The sequence below is a fragment of the Falco peregrinus genome, chromosome 13, assembly GCF_023634155.1.
Source record: "Falco peregrinus isolate bFalPer1 chromosome 13, bFalPer1.pri, whole genome shotgun sequence".
NCBI lineage: Eukaryota > Metazoa > Chordata > Aves > Falconiformes > Falconidae > Falco > Falco peregrinus.
The window spans coordinates 24245040-24261800 of record NC_073733.1 but is presented as its reverse complement, the minus strand read 5'-3'; the positions used below and the strand labels follow the sequence as shown (position 1 = coordinate 24261800).

The 16761-nt window shown below is 47.4% G+C and overlaps 1 protein-coding gene across 2 annotated transcripts; it reads left to right on the top strand.

The window, feature by feature from the left end:
- Nucleotides 1-628: 628 nt before the first annotated feature.
- LOC101915542 (G-protein coupled receptor 83-like) lies at nucleotides 629-15396 on the top strand. Of its 2 annotated transcripts, XM_055818296.1 has the most exons (5): nucleotides 629-2042; nucleotides 2148-8151; nucleotides 10009-10134; nucleotides 12351-12484; nucleotides 13005-15396. In XM_055818296.1, exons 2-5 carry the CDS (start codon nucleotides 7774-7776, stop codon nucleotides 13627-13629), a joined length of 1263 nt encoding a protein of 420 aa, XP_055674271.1. In that variant the 5' UTR covers nucleotides 629-2042; nucleotides 2148-7773; the 3' UTR covers nucleotides 13630-15396. The 2 variants fall into 2 exon arrangements, with proteins under 2 accessions (XP_055674271.1, XP_005229221.1); XM_005229164.4 differs by having other exon boundaries at nucleotides 629-8151.
- The last annotated feature ends 1365 nt before the right edge of the window (nucleotides 15397-16761 follow it).

Genomic DNA, 16761 nt, shown 5'->3' with positions numbered 1-16761 from the left:
TTAAATGACAAAAGGTTGTGCTGAATTCAATTGCTGTTGCAAAAAGAAAGTAGCAAACATACTCAAATGTCTCTTAGCACAAAATATTGGAAAGATTTGTGCTGTTCCAGGCTGTGCTTCAGGATAAATCTATAGGGTGCTGTGCATGGCTTCTTTTAGTTATATTTGCAAAATCTGGCCTGTGATTGTACAGTGTTTGGATCACAAGGTCATGTAGTTCCTCACCGCATTGGTTCACAGTGCCTATTTTTACAGGTTGCTTCTGTGTCAGTCTTCGCTGTGGAAAGGCTGGTCCAGAGTATCCGAAGAAGTCATTGTCAGCTTCTAACTCGGGCATCTGTGTTCTGGGTAATCCCACACAGGTCCTCTGATCATCTGTGCCTTTCCTCTGTCTGCAGATCATATTTCCTATTTTCAATGGGAATTGTATTTCACTGCCTCCCAGGAAAGCTGTGAGAATAAAAGCTCAAATGCTGTTTTGGGGGGGTGGGAGGGTGTATTTAGTTATGTACATTGGCAGATAGTCTGTGCCCAGCACTTTCTTTCACATTTTTCCCCGCAAAGAATAATTTTTTGTTCTCGGGGCGGGGGGTGGGGTGGGGGGGTGGGGGAAGACATTGAAGTTTTACAGTGTCTGTTTACCTCAGGGCAATTCATTCCACTGGGAAGAAAGCACAGCACTTCAAGGAGGACCTGAAAGTAATTAGTGAGTTTACTTTGGCATGACTAAACAAACTGTGCTCCACACACTCCCTTTCGGCTGAGCATCTTCTCATTACATGATTCTTTTATCACCCTGTTTACTGGTGCTGCTGCTCCACAGAAGCAAGAGGGTATGGACGGCTGTTAACTCGAGCCCTGCCAGGTGCGGCTGCAGTAGTGGCATCACGGCAGTGCCAGTGGGCCAGGGCCCCCAGCCCACCCCAGGTGCTGAGCAAACGGCTGTGGGCACCAGCCATGCTCCTGGCTGAGCCGGCAGCCCATCGCCTCCCGACTTCAAGAGGGAAAACGCTGATCACTCCGTGCACGTGGGGCTGGTGGGCTGGAATTGGCCCTTGGGCATGATCTGGAGCACTCGGAGCTGTAGGCGTTGTAATTCTCAGCAATGTGGAGGCCAAAGCGGGTGGGAGAGCAGATGCAAATGCATGTGAGAGGAGCCTTGCCATTCAGGGAGCTGAGCCTCTGCACACTGCCTGGGTGCCGGCGAGGACGTAGTGCCCAGCTTGGCTTGGCTCGCCGTGCACCGGAGCAGCATCCGTTTCAATTCCAGATAATTGGCTGGAATAGGTTTGCCTTTCCTGCAGAGCTTGTTCCGTATAATGTGTTTTCTTAATAGTGGACTCTGCCTGTGCACCTGTCGACGAGCCTGACGGTAGAAGGAACTGGCAATTTCACACGCAATTAACAGTAGCGCAAAGAAATTCATCCATCTCCCCTTCAGCCCTGTTAGCTGGAAGGAAAGTTTTGCAGCAGATTTGCAGTGAGTCGGTACAAGCTCTTGGACAAGTGTGTGCTGCAAGAAGTCCCCCACGTTGAAGGGGCTTTTTCCCAAGCAGCTTGGTGGGTATCACAGGGGAGTAAATGGGCATAAGGATTTCAGGAAAGGAGTTTGTGAGCTCACATGCTGAGCTAGGATTTGGCTTCTCTGGTTCAAGAATCCTACAGTAGGAAGAGCAGGTTACGGGGGAGATGCCGGGCTTTACCTCCTGCTGGCTCCCTGAGAAGTGGCAGCCCAAATAGCTCAACTGTCTTAAATAATTTCCCTCTGTCTTGCAGACATCCAGCCTCGAAGTCACAGGGCGGTACCTACTGATGGACTGTCCCTGCATATGTGACGTTCTCGTGTCATGCCTGGGTGATGCTGAAGGCAGCAGAGTGACCCTGAATGCCCAAGCACGAAAAGGGGAGTGGAAGGACAGCGCTGCAGCTGTTTATTTCAGCGTATTTAAGGGAGAATTAGTAAAAGCAATGACTAAAGGACTAAACACACCTTTCACTCTGACAGTTGGGGCTGAAAGAACTTGAAACAAAGAAGGAATACGGTAAGGTGTTTCCTACCAAAAGCCTCTTTTCTTTACTGCAGGTTGCTGAGATGGGAGAACAAAGTTGTTCACTTGTTCATGCTGCGGCACTTATCTGATTCTTAGCAGGTCCTTGACGGTGCTGGAGGTAACACTGGCAGTGGGTAATGGTATGTTACCACAGGCAACAGCAACCATGAAGTTCAGCGCTCCCCATTCTCCGTAGTTACTACCCCCTCCCTTCCTGAGAGCACCTCTGCACCAGGTTTGCCAGTGTTGCCTGTCGGGCTGCCCTTCCCCAGAGCAGCGCTGCTCTGCCGGGGGAGGCTGTGGGTCAAGGCTCAGCTCCACGGCCCCCAGCCCCCCACTGCCTGTCCTGAAAGCCAAAGACATTGCCGCCAGCTCCCTGGCTGATGCTAGATGATTGAAGAGCTCTAGTTCCATGTCCCCATAATTAAACGGGGCATTGATTGGTAGGTGAGACAGCTTGGCAGATGCCAGGTAGGATGTGTGATCATTCGCAGGTCACAGCTGCAGGGATCCTGCCCAGGTCTGAATTGAACTGCTCTGACAAGAGGTGTGGGGTGCTGCACTTAACAGAAGGGGGTCCCGTTTTTGGGCTGCACTGAATCTTGTAAGTGTTCACAATGCGAAGATCAAACTGTGGACTTTGTAGAGTCTCTAAATAACCCTTATCTGCACCAAACACACCCATCAGTTTTATAGCCATGAAGCAGAGATGGAAGGAGTTAATTGTCAGGGAGTGTTTCCAATTTATATGTTAGCAGCTGTTATTATTTCATGGTGGCAAATTTTCTGATTTCACCCAGAAGTCCACTCTTAGTAAAAACATTTTGTAAAAGTTGGGTTGTATCTGCAATGGTGCTCACATATCGAGAGGGGAACACAAGAGAAAGCCTGTGGTGAATAATGTTAGTGGGGAAGAAGGAAGGCACAGATAGGACCGTGTTGCCCAGTGCTGCAGGCTGCGCAGGTCTCCTCCTCCCCAGGAGCCAAACCTTGGTGTACCCACATGGAAAAGCGTTCCCCAAAGCACTCAGTGTACCTACACCCCAGAACACCCTCATGGGGTAAAAGGCCTCTGAATGCCTTTTAAATCAGATGCCATTTGGAGCATTGTTTCCAGCTGTGGTTGCAGTCGCAGCCATGCCGGCAGGGCTGGCAGGCATGGTGCAGGGTCTCAGCAGGCTGCTGGCCCCCTGGCCCTCCCCGCACCATGCACGGTGGCAGCACGCCACTGCTGAGCACGTCCAGGCGTGCCAAATCTTGCCTGCCTTTCCCTGTCTACTGCGGGCTTTGCTATTGCCATGATGTTAAGCTGTTCTGCACAGTAAACAGCCCCTAAGTTAAATATATTTGTGATTTTGAATTGTTAGCATCTGCCTGAATTACAGCGCTGCCTTGTCTAATTCATTACTTAGGGTATTCACTCCATTATTGGTAAACATGGTTTATTTATTAAGTCATATTATCAAGTCCATGAAATGTCCTGCAAGATTTCTGTGCCCGTTCTTCTCACATTTTCTGAGTCATAAAAGCAGCACTAGTCACTGCAAATGAAGAGGAATAGTGTCCTCAGTGCATTAAAGCAAACACAAAAAAAAGAAAAAGTTCCCAGATCATGGTTTCCAAGGACTGTTCAAACTGTTATTTATAAACCACCTTTCGAGTGAAAGAAAAAAAATTAGGAGATAATATGTAGCTCTCATTGTTTCTGTTGTTTATCAAATCTGTATTTAAAACATAAAAGTGTAAACAATTAGCTTCTCTAGGGAACAGGACTCTTTCAAAAGGCTGGCTAATGCAACAGGCACATTAAATTTATTTTTCCTCATTCAGCTCGTTCAGGCTTGGGAATTTTAGCTGTTGAATTTTCTCCCTCTGAACAAGGCTCAAGCACTGAAACTTCCTTTCTACTCCAGTTGCTTTTTACTCTGAATGGCAAAGTGGAGACATTTTCTTTTTCAAGCCAGAAATCTTATTATTGCAGCAGCAGACCTTGTTTTAGGTTTTGTCGTAATGTGCTCTCGGAGGCATGGCTGGTGTCCCTGCGGGCTGCTCTGGGGAGCTCCCCTACATGTTCTGAAGCAGAAATGGCTCAAAAGCGGGAGCAGCTTCAGAGCAGCACCTTTTCTCGAGCAGCTCTCACAACCTTTCCCTGCCAGCCTGTGCTTGGCACCAGCAACGGAGCTCAGAGAAGGATGGGCAGAGATGTGGACAAGCAGCCAAAAATGCACCTTTGGAGCCCGATGGGAACTTCTGCATTAGGAAAATGTATAATGTAATGGCCTTGTACTCTCTGTGTTTCTCTTATGCCCTCTTATAAGGTCTTTACATACCTCATAAATATGAAGCATAATAATCTGCAGAGACCTGTAGGGACAATTTTGTTCAGCTTTGCAAGCTCAGTACTCCAGTAATAAAGATGTTTTATTCACATCTTCATGGGTGCAGACAGCGGCAAACATTTTCATATATATACCTGCTAAGCCTGTGGAGATACAGCGTGGGGAGAAAGACTCCATTGCTAGTATGGTTTGGCTAATTGTTAAGTACCGACCAGTCATGAAGATGAATCCTGCCTGTGGAAGCCATTTCTTTAAAATTAGCTTAAATTAAGGAGCAAGGGTAAGTAGCCTTGACCCCAGACACTTTTACATACTGTACAATGGAACTGACTTCTGAATTATCTGCCTTATCTCTGTCAGAAAGGAACAAGTCCCCACAGGCATGTGCTGGGAAGACGCCAGGAACCCGCAACATCAGTGGTTCCTTCCCAACAGCTCGCGGCCTCCCTGAGCGGAGGCGATGCAGTCCTTGCCTCTATCCAGAGGCTGTCCTGTGTCACCGGTCCTGGGAGGCTGCACTGAGCGAGAAAGGTGAAGAGCAAGTGAAATGCCACAAAAAATGAACCATTGCAATGACCTGTGAAAGTGCTCATAATCTGGTGTTTTCAGGTCCCCAAGTGGGACAAAACCTCTATGAGCCTCCAGAGCCAGACCTGGCCACTCCCAGCAGCCGGGTTAGCTGCACTGGTGAGGTGCAAGTTTATGTTTTAAAAATGTGCATGTCAAATTCCAGGTACATTTACGAGGTCAGGGACAGGAATTGAGTCATGATGTCACATCAGTATGCTGATGTGACATACAAGTCATGACAACATGGTACTAGTATCTGGTGAGTGAAAATTTTAACTGGGAAGTTCAGACCTTTTCTTATTTTCCCTGTCAAACTACAACAAAATGTATGTGGTTTATTTTTTTTTTAAGTAATTTGATTCTTTGGTATTTAGATTTGCTAGACTACTGAGCAAAAAAGGATTTCAATTTTTATAGTACAGCCCATTTCTTTGGCCCTCGTAACACTTGGTCTACACTAGATCTATTGAGAGAATAGATCTTCATCTCAGCTGAAGTTTCAGCAATTTGACATTTCTTTCTGACACAAAAAAAGCACCAGAAATGAAAATGCTAAATCAATTCATGAAAATGAAAAGTTCCAAAAATTTTTTACTCAAGTGGTGTGAAAGTGAGAAAGTCAAAAATCTCCTATAGAAACAAAGGCTGACCCTGTGCAATTCAGCTGGATGTGTTTGAAAAAGTATGTTTCTCCCTTGCTTTCTCTGTTTGACTTAGAAGAGCCAGCACAGGCATTATGATGCATGGTGAACAGTGAAGTCTGCTAGAAGCAGCTCAGAATGTTCATGAGTGGATAATAACTGCAGCAAAACAGCATGTGATTGCTTAAGTGTTTGAACCTTTGACAGAATAAAACAGTTCTGCAAAGAATACTGAAGTATGGGAATATCATGCCTTTGGCACACGGGGCAATGGAAAGGATTGTGTTTATGCATTGTGCATCTAAATGCTGCTCTGCCAAGTTGTCCTTCTAATGCATGACAAATGGAAGGGAACACTGGCAAATGAGCACATTTGTGTCAGACAGGGTGTGTGTGTATGTATATGCCTATATGTGCATGGTGGCATTCACTGCCAAGCCATCAGCAGCAGTTTCTGACAGCCTGCATCTCCAGAAGACATGGCAGGAAAGGTTGCCATTCCTCCTTCAGCAGCAAGAGCCCTGCTTCTGCTGTGATGCGTGCCACAGCCCTCTGCCTTTACGGCTCTAAGGGACGTGATTTTCTGCCCTCTGGATAAAAGCCTGAGCTAATTGGCATCCTTACGCAACAGAGATTACGAAGAAAAAGATGAAACAGCCCGCTTGCTGGTTCGTGCCCTGACCCAGCGGCATGCCTGGCTCAGCCCCTGGGCAGAGTCCAGGTATGGGCCAGCTGTGGGCCTCGAGCAAAAAGGGGTCTGGGGTGCTGAGGAAGGGCAGAGAAGCCTGGTGACATCTCTGAAGACACGCACGATGAAAACACAGCAAAAGATGACATTCTGTGTCTCCAAGTGAATGTTGGGATGCCGAGTTTGTCAAAAACAAGAAGGTGACTTTTGCTTCCAGTTCCATTTGCCAACCTGCCCCCTCCCTGCTCAGCCCCCAAGCCGCCCAGCAGCCAGTGCTGCGGGAGCACTGCAGGAGGGTAGCCCAGAGCAGTTCTTTGCTTCTGAGCTTGGAGCCCGAAGCTGCTCTGCAAGTGGCAGTGTCTGCAAAGGGAGGGAAGGAGAAGGGAAGGGGCTTCCACCCACGCTGCTGCTCTGCCCCTGCTCCTGGCTCAGCGCACAGAGGGCTGGGCTGAGGCAGCAGCCTCCCTGGGCACCCAGCAGAACCCTGACATTTCTGTCCTCATCTTCAGGTTGTGTTTCAGTTTTTACACTGACCTCCACACCATGGGACAGCGAGAAGGGGCCAGTGGCGAGCACAAAGCTGGGAGGTCTCTGGAGGCAGAAATCCTCAGACATTCTCTGTCTGCTACAACTCTGGAACGCAGAGAAATACAAATGCTGCAAATCAGTAAAGATGCTTCACCCTAGGCAGCTGCTGTGCCGGGTACCCAGAAGGCGAGAGGAGGAGAGAGGAGCCAGGGAAGATCAGGGCACATCCACTCCTCCTCTGTTTTGCTGCTCAGCTAGATCTGCACGTCAGACTCTCCCATCGTCTGCGTGGGGTTGCAGTACGTTGGGATAAGCTAGGGAGAGATATGCTATTGGCTATTCCGTGCGTGGTTGTCATCTGGCAGCTGTATATATCACAGGGAAAGCAGGGACCACTCAGCCTCTGAGCAAAGCTGCTCCGGAGCATAGCTCAGAGATACTTTGAGGATGGAAAGTAAAGGGAACAGCAGCCCTTGCTTTTTTGATTCTGACAAGCTGTGAAAACTCTTGGGAAACAGAAATGTGACAGATGAAGGACTATGTGGGAAACCAGTAAAGCAGATTTCCAAGAAGAAGTTGCAGGAGAGAAGCAGAACAGTGCCCAAAAGGAAATACTCACTAGGATTTCTCCCTAGGTGCAGAGAGAAAGCGTTTTGGGATCTCTGATATTTCAGCATCCGAATCAGCTTCTGTATGTAGGGCGCATGAGACTGAAAAAGGACAGCAGCTGGAGAGTCCCCGAAGCAAAGCTCACATGTAATCAGCACAGCAAGAAGGATCCATTTATCAACTCTTTTATGTAGTTTCCAACCACGGGGCAGATTTTAAAATGCAAGTGTGTGTGTTTCCTCCTGCAGCTACTGACTTTAGCACTTGAGCTGCCAGGAAGAAGGGCAGATAGGAACGTGCAGCCTGCCTGGGGACGTGGGCAGCTCTGGAGCTCTGCTTCCTAAGCCATGAGCAGGCACACGTGGTTCCCTTTGCAGTACATCTCCAAGCCCTTCTGGAGAGCAGAGAATCACAACACGACCAACTTCTTCTCTGCACTGTACAGCTTCTCTAACCAATCCTTCTTCCACAGTGATTTGGACCTGGAGGACCTGGGAGACTTTGGCAGCGGGACCAAGTACGAGGGCGAGTCCCAGAGCCGGACGGTGAAGGCGCTGCTGATAGTAGCCTACTCTGTGATCATCTGCATCTCGCTCTTCGGCAACGTCCTGGTGTGCCACGTGGTGATCAAGAACAAAAGGATGCACTCTGCCACCAGCCTCTTCATTGTGAACCTGGCTGTTGCCGATGTGATGATCACCATTCTGAACACACCCTTCACGCTGGTGAGCACTCAGCTTCTCTGTGTTTTGCTGGTGTTTGTGTGTGCCTGTCAGCTGTGTACCCATGTATTGAATGGGCCAGTAACAGGCTAACATGCAGAGTTTCTTTCTGGCTCCCCTCCTCTCTCCTTTTGCCTCCCGGAGAAGCCAGAGACGTGCGCCCGTCCCCCGTCCCCGTCCCCGACAGCCCTCGCACGCAGGCAGGGCTCGGCAAGCAGAACTGGTGGGCTTGTGCCCCTGGCGATGCTGCTGGCAGGCACTGCTCCACTGTGGCTTTCCTCCCTCTTCCAGAAAGGTGGCAAGGCACGGATGTTGAAGCCCTTTTGATGAGGAAGGAAGCAGGGACAAGTTTGACAGTAGGAAGTCCAATTAACTGCCAATTTCCTGCAGAAATGATGCAAATGAGGTTGGTCCTTGTGAGGGTGAAACCTCTAGGTCTGTGCTGAGCCCTGTCAGCCTGGCATACCTCTTCCTCGGGTGCTACAAACTGTGCTTCTTGGGGCTGATTGCACTTTTATATTCAGTTACTAAATAATATGAGACATAAAAAAAAATTAAAAGAATGAGGTGAGAGGAACAGATTAATTTATTGCCCCACTGTCATAATCTATACACAATGTCTAAGTAGGACTCCGTATAGCAGAAGCTGACAGACCTCTGGTCCAAAAGATCCTAAATACTCCTGCTTCAGTCCTTGCCCAGAGCTGTCTGTAGTGTTCTTCTGCCTTCTAAAATCAGTTGCTGAACTGTCAGTTCGAATTCACCTTTTCTTAAATTGATTCTGCTGCTCTGGTGTGATTCCTCTGCTCTCCTCTGACGGCGTTTGCATACCGGCATCTGTTCAGGGAAAGGAGAGTGCCCTCTGGTGTGTTTGCACAACAATAGTCACACATTAGGCACAAGTGATTAAATAAACTGTAATCTCTCTTAGGAAACAGCTCTACATCAGCTTCAAAGAAACAGCACAGTGCTACACATCCAGTGACAGAGTCGTTACTACTAGAGTTGTCTCTATAGGGAAATTAATATAGATGGATTGAAAACAGATTAGCTAGTCTTCACTAGTTTTCTGTGTGGACAGATCTTTGTTAATAGATGTGCTTTATTTCAAGTTAGCTTAATCTGCTTCCATAATGATTTACATTAATTTGGAATAAATATTGCATAGTCAGGAATAACAAGCGAGTGAGACAACGATTACTTGGAAGAATGTCCTCTGCAGAAAAGCCACAATAAGTAACACCTCCCTGGGCACTCATACGGAATGCCGGGGCTCCAACACCCACCCCCACCCCCAACAGCTCCTGGATTCACGCCCGCATGGAGACGGTCCCTGCAGACCCCAGGAATTGTACAGGCAGGGGCAGGCAGGGATGCTCCACAGACAGGCCGTCCTCACCCCTAAGGTGTTACCTCGCTACTTCAGTGCCCTCAATGATTTTTTCTTCTATGAATTTCCCTCACTAAGTTTTGAACCCATGCAACTTCCAGCGTCCACAAATTCAAACGTGCAACTGTTTTTAAGGAGGCAAGCTGCTGGTTTTCCCTGCAGAGCCTTATCAAGGGGCTTTCTTGATTTCTTTACATTTTCCAATAGGGCCACATTACATGTACATGTGCATGTTAAACACACATACACAAGCACTACTTGAGCGGGTTTGTTTGCACAGTACAGTAAATCTCACCTGTTTCACAGCCTCATGCATAGTCACTGTTTCTCCAGAAAAACTGAGTATAATGCATCTGCAAAGCATATGGAAACTATATTAAAGCATTTCTTCCTTACCATATTCCTGGGAAGCCTATTTGCTACTCTTCAGATATCACAGACTTTCTAATCCAATTTTGTCTGTTCTTCAGGTGCGGTTTGTAAGCAGTACCTGGGTTTTTGGGAAGCTGATGTGTCACATCAGCCGCTTTGTTCAGTACTGCTCAGTTCATGTGTCTGTGCTGACCCTTGCTGCCATAGCCCTGGATCGGCATCAGGTAAGTGATAACATCACCCCTGTGTTGGCTAGAAAACAAGGCAGTAAATACATATTTTTTTTCACCTTTCTATCCCAGTACCTGGCAACCTGCACTGTTTTGGGAATCAAGGAACTCTAGCTTTCATGGTGGTATACAAAAAAACTGTGGTTTTATACAGCGAGGGTGATCAGACACAGGATCAGGCTGCCCAGGGAGGTTGTGCAGTCTGCATCCTTGGAGAATCCCCAAACCCAAGCAGAAGCAGACCTGGGCAGCCTGCTCTGGCTGACCCTGCTTTGCACGGGGCGCTGAGCTATAAGGTCTCCCGGGGCCCATGCCGACCTCAGGCACTCCATGGAGCACAGCCCTGAAAGCATGGCAGGAATATATTCTGATGTTCAAACACCAACAAGCCAATGCATTCCCACAGCATGTATTTACAAAGAGTTGTACAGTTTTCAGGCTTGTTCCATCTCTTCGTGATGCCTAAGACTGGAAGCAGTGAGAACTGTGTTAGCACATTCAGTTCAGGTGAGAAATTCTCCTCCCCATCCCCCTGCCCTGATACTTTTTGGCACATACCAACCAGGAAAGCCTTACAGGTCAAGCAATGAGAGCCAGCCGAAGGATTTCCTTAAAGTGTAATGCAGTTCGTAATTTTTGCTTAAGCGGGTAAATGCTGTGCACTGGGGGAGCCGATCCTGCAAGGTGCGCTCTCAGGCAGACTATTTTTCTGGCAGTGCTGGAGTCACTGAAACAGTTGTTACAGAAAAGCAGTTTCACATGATAGATGACATGGCTAGAGTTCAGAACAATGACAGATTCCACTCTGCTGGACTGGGATGTGCTCAATCTGGTGTCAGAAACTTACAGTGACAGTCAGAGGACAGATCATCTGTTTCTGTCTGGTTTACCACAAGAGGTTTGGTAGCCTGCCCATGCTGTGTGCAACACTGTAGCTCCTGAAAGCAAAGCATTTTGATAATGATTCGTTTTAATCAGTAGATTCTGCGTTGATTGCAAAGCATGGCTAGGTATCAAGAAGTGTTTGTTTAATTAAGGGCAAACACAATATCTGCCTTTAAATTCGGTGAAGAAGGTTCCTCAGAACTGGAATGAGCTTGTATGGCCCAAAGAGATAAGAGCAGAAGTAAGGAGATGCCACTGAGAAAAGAGAAATCAACACTTGCCTCTAAAAATATTGCTAGTCCTGAAAGGTACCAGAGCAGACAGATGCTCCAGGGGAGTTGTAGAAGCTTGATTAAGTAGATAGTTATAATGAGACTAGAAAAGACATGCATAAAATACCAAAGACTTCATCAGCCAAGAGATCACTTGGATGACATGATAGGTCTATTTTTAATTATTGTTTCATTGCCTAATATAATCACCCATTTACAAAGAGTTGTACAGTTTTTAGGCTTGTTCCATCTCTTTGTGATGCCTAAGACTGGAAGCAGTGAGAACTGTGTTAGCACATTCAGTTCAGGTGAGAAATTCCTGTCACTCAACAGATATCTAACCATCATGATGATCTCTGAACTCAAGCTGATGGGTGACACTGCTCAGGGCATGAGGCCAGCAGTACTGCTTCATACTCGCACAACTCTTTGCATTTTCCAGCCCGTAGACTCTTAAGTGCTGTAAGATGAGTCTCTCCTTTCTGCCTTTTCATACCGGAGGGCCACAGAGCTGCTTCAAACCACAATGTGAGGCTCAGAGAGTGTCCAAGACATTGTCGGATAAAGTAGCCCTGCGCAGCAGCAAACAAGGAGTACACCATGTCATAGCCAGTACTGCACAGGGTAAACTGTGAGTATCAGACCAGCCTTCAAGTTGGTTAGCACTGCGCTGGCCAAGGATTACATCCAGCTCTGGTTCTCGAGCATCACTCTGTCTTGCAACTCCACCAAATGCCGAACATTGTGAGCCCTGTGGCTGCCATCTCTATTGGAGACCTTGTTTGTAGTAATTAGGAGACTTTTTGCACTCTCTATAGTGCAAGCCAGAATGCCTCTTGGCCTTCAGCTTGTGCCGCACTTGGTGTCCATGCTGAGCATCCCACGCTGTCCTGGAAAGCGCACACACAATTTGATGCTTACTCAGTGATCAGTGTGAAACGCCTGCTCCTGGACATGGGTAAAGCACAGATACATTCTTCTTTTCCTAAAGCTTGCAGCTTGGTTTTGTCATTTAAGACATTGTAAATCCTCAGGACTGGTTGTTCTCTGCAGGTTATCATGCACCCTCTCAAGCCACGCATGTCCATGGTGAAAGGAGGGATTTGCATCATTATCATCTGGGTTATGGCCGTCTGCTTCTCACTGCCTCATGCCATTTATCAGACTTTGACAAGATTTTATATTGGGTAAGATGTTTACATGGTGCTTTTTTTTTTTACTATGACATACGCAGCTTAACCAAAACCCCACAGATTCTAAGGCACACATCTTTCCACCTGTGTTATTAAAAAAGAAAGCACGGGAAAGCAGGGGAGCCCTCCTTCCCTGTGAGCAGGCAGTGTGTTTCTCACAAAAGCACAATGAAAATCAATGGAATCGCTTTCAGGCTTGCTTTCTAGTTGATTTTGGCTCAGAGCTTCAGCCCTGTAATCTGAGGCAGGCACAGAAGAGAGGTGTTCTTTGTCATTAGAGGACATGGATGTCTATATGGATCATTACTTTCTTTTCCTGAGGATCTTCACTGGGGCCAAAGGTCAAACCTAAAGCAAAATTTTCCATTGAAAGTGGCACTTGCCCACATTACTGAGTGAGTTCTGCTATCTGTGCCTTTACTGAAATTTGTAGGAACATCTGCAGTGTTTGTCCTCCAGATGTTGTGTGCATCTGGTAGTGTAACTGACAGTTCTTTCTGTCTTTGATTTTCAGAAACAGAACAATACGAATGGTCTGCCTCCCCAGCTTCCCTCCTCCTGCTGATCTTTTCTGGAAGTATTTGGACTTGACTACTTTTGTTCTGTTGTACATCCTGCCCTTACTTGTGATCTCCATCACATATACCATGGTCGCCAAGAAGCTCTGGCTGAGAAATGCCATTGGGGACCTCACCATGGAGCAATACTATGCCCACCAACGGAAAAAGAAAATGACACTGAAGATGCTGATGGTGGTGGTGGTTGTGTTTGCAGTATGCTGGTTCCCCCTGAACTGCTACGTGGTGTTGATCTCCTGTAGGGCCATCCACAGCAGCAATGCTCTGTACTTTGCTTTTCACTGGTTTGCCATGAGCAGCACTTGCTACAACCCCTTCATTTACTGCTGGCTGAATGAGAGCTTCAGGTCTGAGCTGAAGTCCTTGCTCTGTGTGTGCAGGCGCAGGAGTGCAGCCCAGAGCCATCCTCTGCGGTCCATCTCCCCACCCTTCAGGCATGCCTGGGTTGAGAACTGCCATTATAAAAGAGGCAGCACCTGCCAGAAGGCAAGGGCACCCTCCCAGAGGAACTCTGCAAAGGCAGACATATCCAGCGTTCAGCCAATTGTGGCAGAAAGCTAAGCCCTTCATCTGATGGCCAAGCAGCATTGTGTTCTAATTGCAGAACCATGGGAAAAATGGAGTTGGAAGGGACTACTGAAGACCATCTAGCCCAACCCTCTGCCCAAAGCAAGCTACCCTTAATGTTCAGTTGAGTTGTTCAGGATCTCATCCAGTCAGGTTTTCAAAAATCTCCAGGGATGAACTGCCCACACATGGGCTCCAGAAGGAGGGGTGCGAAGTGAATTTTTCATCAGAACAGTCAGCAAAAATAAAGAGAATTCTTTAACAGCACACAGAGCCTTTCATAGCCTAAGCAAGTAAGGGGAACCTATGCTGATTGTACACACAGGCCAGCTGATGTGTATTGTTTTAAAGGCTGATGATGGCTGTTTATGCATAGACAAACACTGTATTGATTCTTTCTTATTTATTTTTCACCTGTTTGAAATGAATTAACGTTTATAGCCATTCTCAAATTTATACCCGTGATACCTCAACCACTTGCCCTGTGGCCACAGGAGCACTGCAGCTCTGCGCGCCCTCTCCCTGCACCCAGGCACGTGCTGTGCAGCACAGCGGATGTCCAGGCTGCTGCTGGAGGGGAAATGGCTCAAAAATCACAACAGCAGGACAGCTTACAAGCAAGACAGCAAAACCTCACTCCATTTTTACAGGAGTTCTTCTTTCAGTGGCTTGTTTTGTTCTGTAAGGATTACTAGTAGTCACTGTAAACCACCACTTATACTGCGATCTGTGGGCAAGAAAGAAATTGCCCTAGTGAGCTTATTCTCAAGCACTAGCTAGCTGGGGAACCAGCCTTTTCTTAAAACGTACTGCCTGTCAGTTTGCTAAGGACTAATGCCAAACACCACCAGCCACCCACTACACAGAGATGGTTCCAGAAGAATTTTTCAGTTTTGTACTTTGTACCGTTTCTACTTTCTTTTTTGATGTATTTCTGTTATCTACATACAAGATACTAAACTGGAAGTCAAATGCTAACAGTCAACATCATTTTATGGAGCTTGTACCAGTGGAGACACCAGTCTTAACAGTGTGATAGTCATGTCCACTGGTGCCAGCGAATTGGGCTGGCTGACTTCAGGGCAGCCCCCCGGGCTGGGTGACAACGGCCTGTTGGGTCCATCCGGAGGAGGCACTCAGGGGCTGATGGACATGGGAGACCAGCCTCCCTCCCTCCCCTTCCAAATCAGGGGCGGTCAGCTGGCAGGCCAGGGCTGGGAACTGGGCTGCCACCAGTTTCTCTAGCACTGGGAGCGCTGCCTCACTGTGGGCAAGCAAACCGGGGGTCTCACTCTGTCTGTGAGGGTGGGCGGGTCGCAAGCTTATGTCAGGGCTCGCACATCCACACAAATATGCTACTCAGATATGGCGCTCTACCTATTCCATGAAAAACTTTGTGGTTAAGAATAAAAACTGTATGCAAGAACTCAGAGATGGTGAAGTCTGAATCGCCTTGCTGGGGTGTGTTGAGGGTTGCTGGCCAGAAGGTGCCCCTTCTGCCAATACACGGAGGGTTTCCTTATCATCACTAGGCTTTCCCTCAAGGATGTGTCGTATCATTCTATTTCCTAAGAAAACCGTATATTGCTATGTTTTAACATTGTTAATCAACATTTCTTTCAAGTCTAAATTCAGTTTCAGTAATATTTTATTTTTTACCAGTCCTCAAGACCTGTGTCCTCCGTGGGTTCATTGTCGGAGCAGCTGCCCACCCCGGTGGGTCAGCCCGTCTTGCCTGTGGTCCCGGAGCAAAGCCACCAGGCAGCAGCGCCAGCTGCTTGGCAGCTGCTGGACCGGGCACCCTGCTCTGCCTGAGTGGAACCTGCACCGCAGCTCAGCGTCTGCGGGATGGATCTGCAGTTTTAAAACCAAAAGGTGGGAGACAGGAAAAGATGGCACTAGATAAGAGTTCTGTCTGTAAACCCCTACGCACTCTCCTGCTCAGTAAAACCGAGCATCTGATAAAGTGCCACAGCAATTGCCTCAAATACTGATACTTGCATTCCTGCTGCTCTGAGGGGTGATGGAAGGCTTTCAGCAGGTTTGTCCTGTTCCCAGAAGCGGCTCCGGGTACGTAAGGAAATAGCCGAGATTCCTCGGCACGTGGGTGCTTCGGCGTGCGGTGCCTGCACAGCGGGTGCAGGCAGCTGCTGTCTGATGGGTCACGGTGGGAGCAGCCCCAGCATTTCAGAGCTGGATTTTGATCAGCAGGGAGAAATATCAAGCAGGAGCATGTGGCCAGCTTCAAACCAATGGCTGTGAAAATTCACCAGAGTCACATCTTTCTCTTCCTTGAAAAGAATAATCTATTTCTTTGTGTCCATTCAGCGCTGGCTCAGCCTTTGTAATTGCAAAGGTTTTAGCCTCAAAAGACAGTGAAAGGAAAATAAGTTTCATCCTTCCTATGCAAAATAATACTCGCTACACTTCTACAGTTTGGCATTTCCACTGGTAGTTTGCTACAGTTGCAAACCTGAGTGAAAGACTATTCAAATCTGGGTATCAAGATGCTTTTATAGGTACAAAGATATTGTGACCAGAAAAAGTATTTGCATCTGAAAAAAACTGTGAAGCTGAGGAAAGAGTAAGAGAAACAGGAATCTTGTTTCTTTCTAAGGTAGTTGGGGGAAGGAGAGAGGACAGAAGCACACCAGGCAAGGAACAGAGAGCTCATGTGCCTTCAGATGCTGCAAAACACACCTGCATTTCCAAAGCCAATGCCTCAAGTAAACGCTCCCCTCTTACAAACAGCGATCGGCCGCCTCAGCCATGTGTTTGCAGGAATCGCTCTGCAGAAGGATGCGCTTAGGGGAGGAAACTGAATTAGAGAAATCTCTTCAGAGAACAAGCACCCAAGCCTCTGATTCACCTACAAAAAACGTGTTTAACACGTGTGCTTTACCTTGTGAATCTTTATTTTGTTTACAGTAATAAAGAGGAGTAAGCAGAGATGCGAATGGAGCTGGCACAGTGGAGGCAGGCATCCGAGTCTTTCATTCTATGTTACAAGTAAATATCTGCATTAACTTGATAGTACTACTACCCTGGGCTTGTTACTGTCTGGAAAACTTGGAATTCATACCACTGCAAATGGCATTTCCATAATTTAAGTGTCTGGAGAGTTTC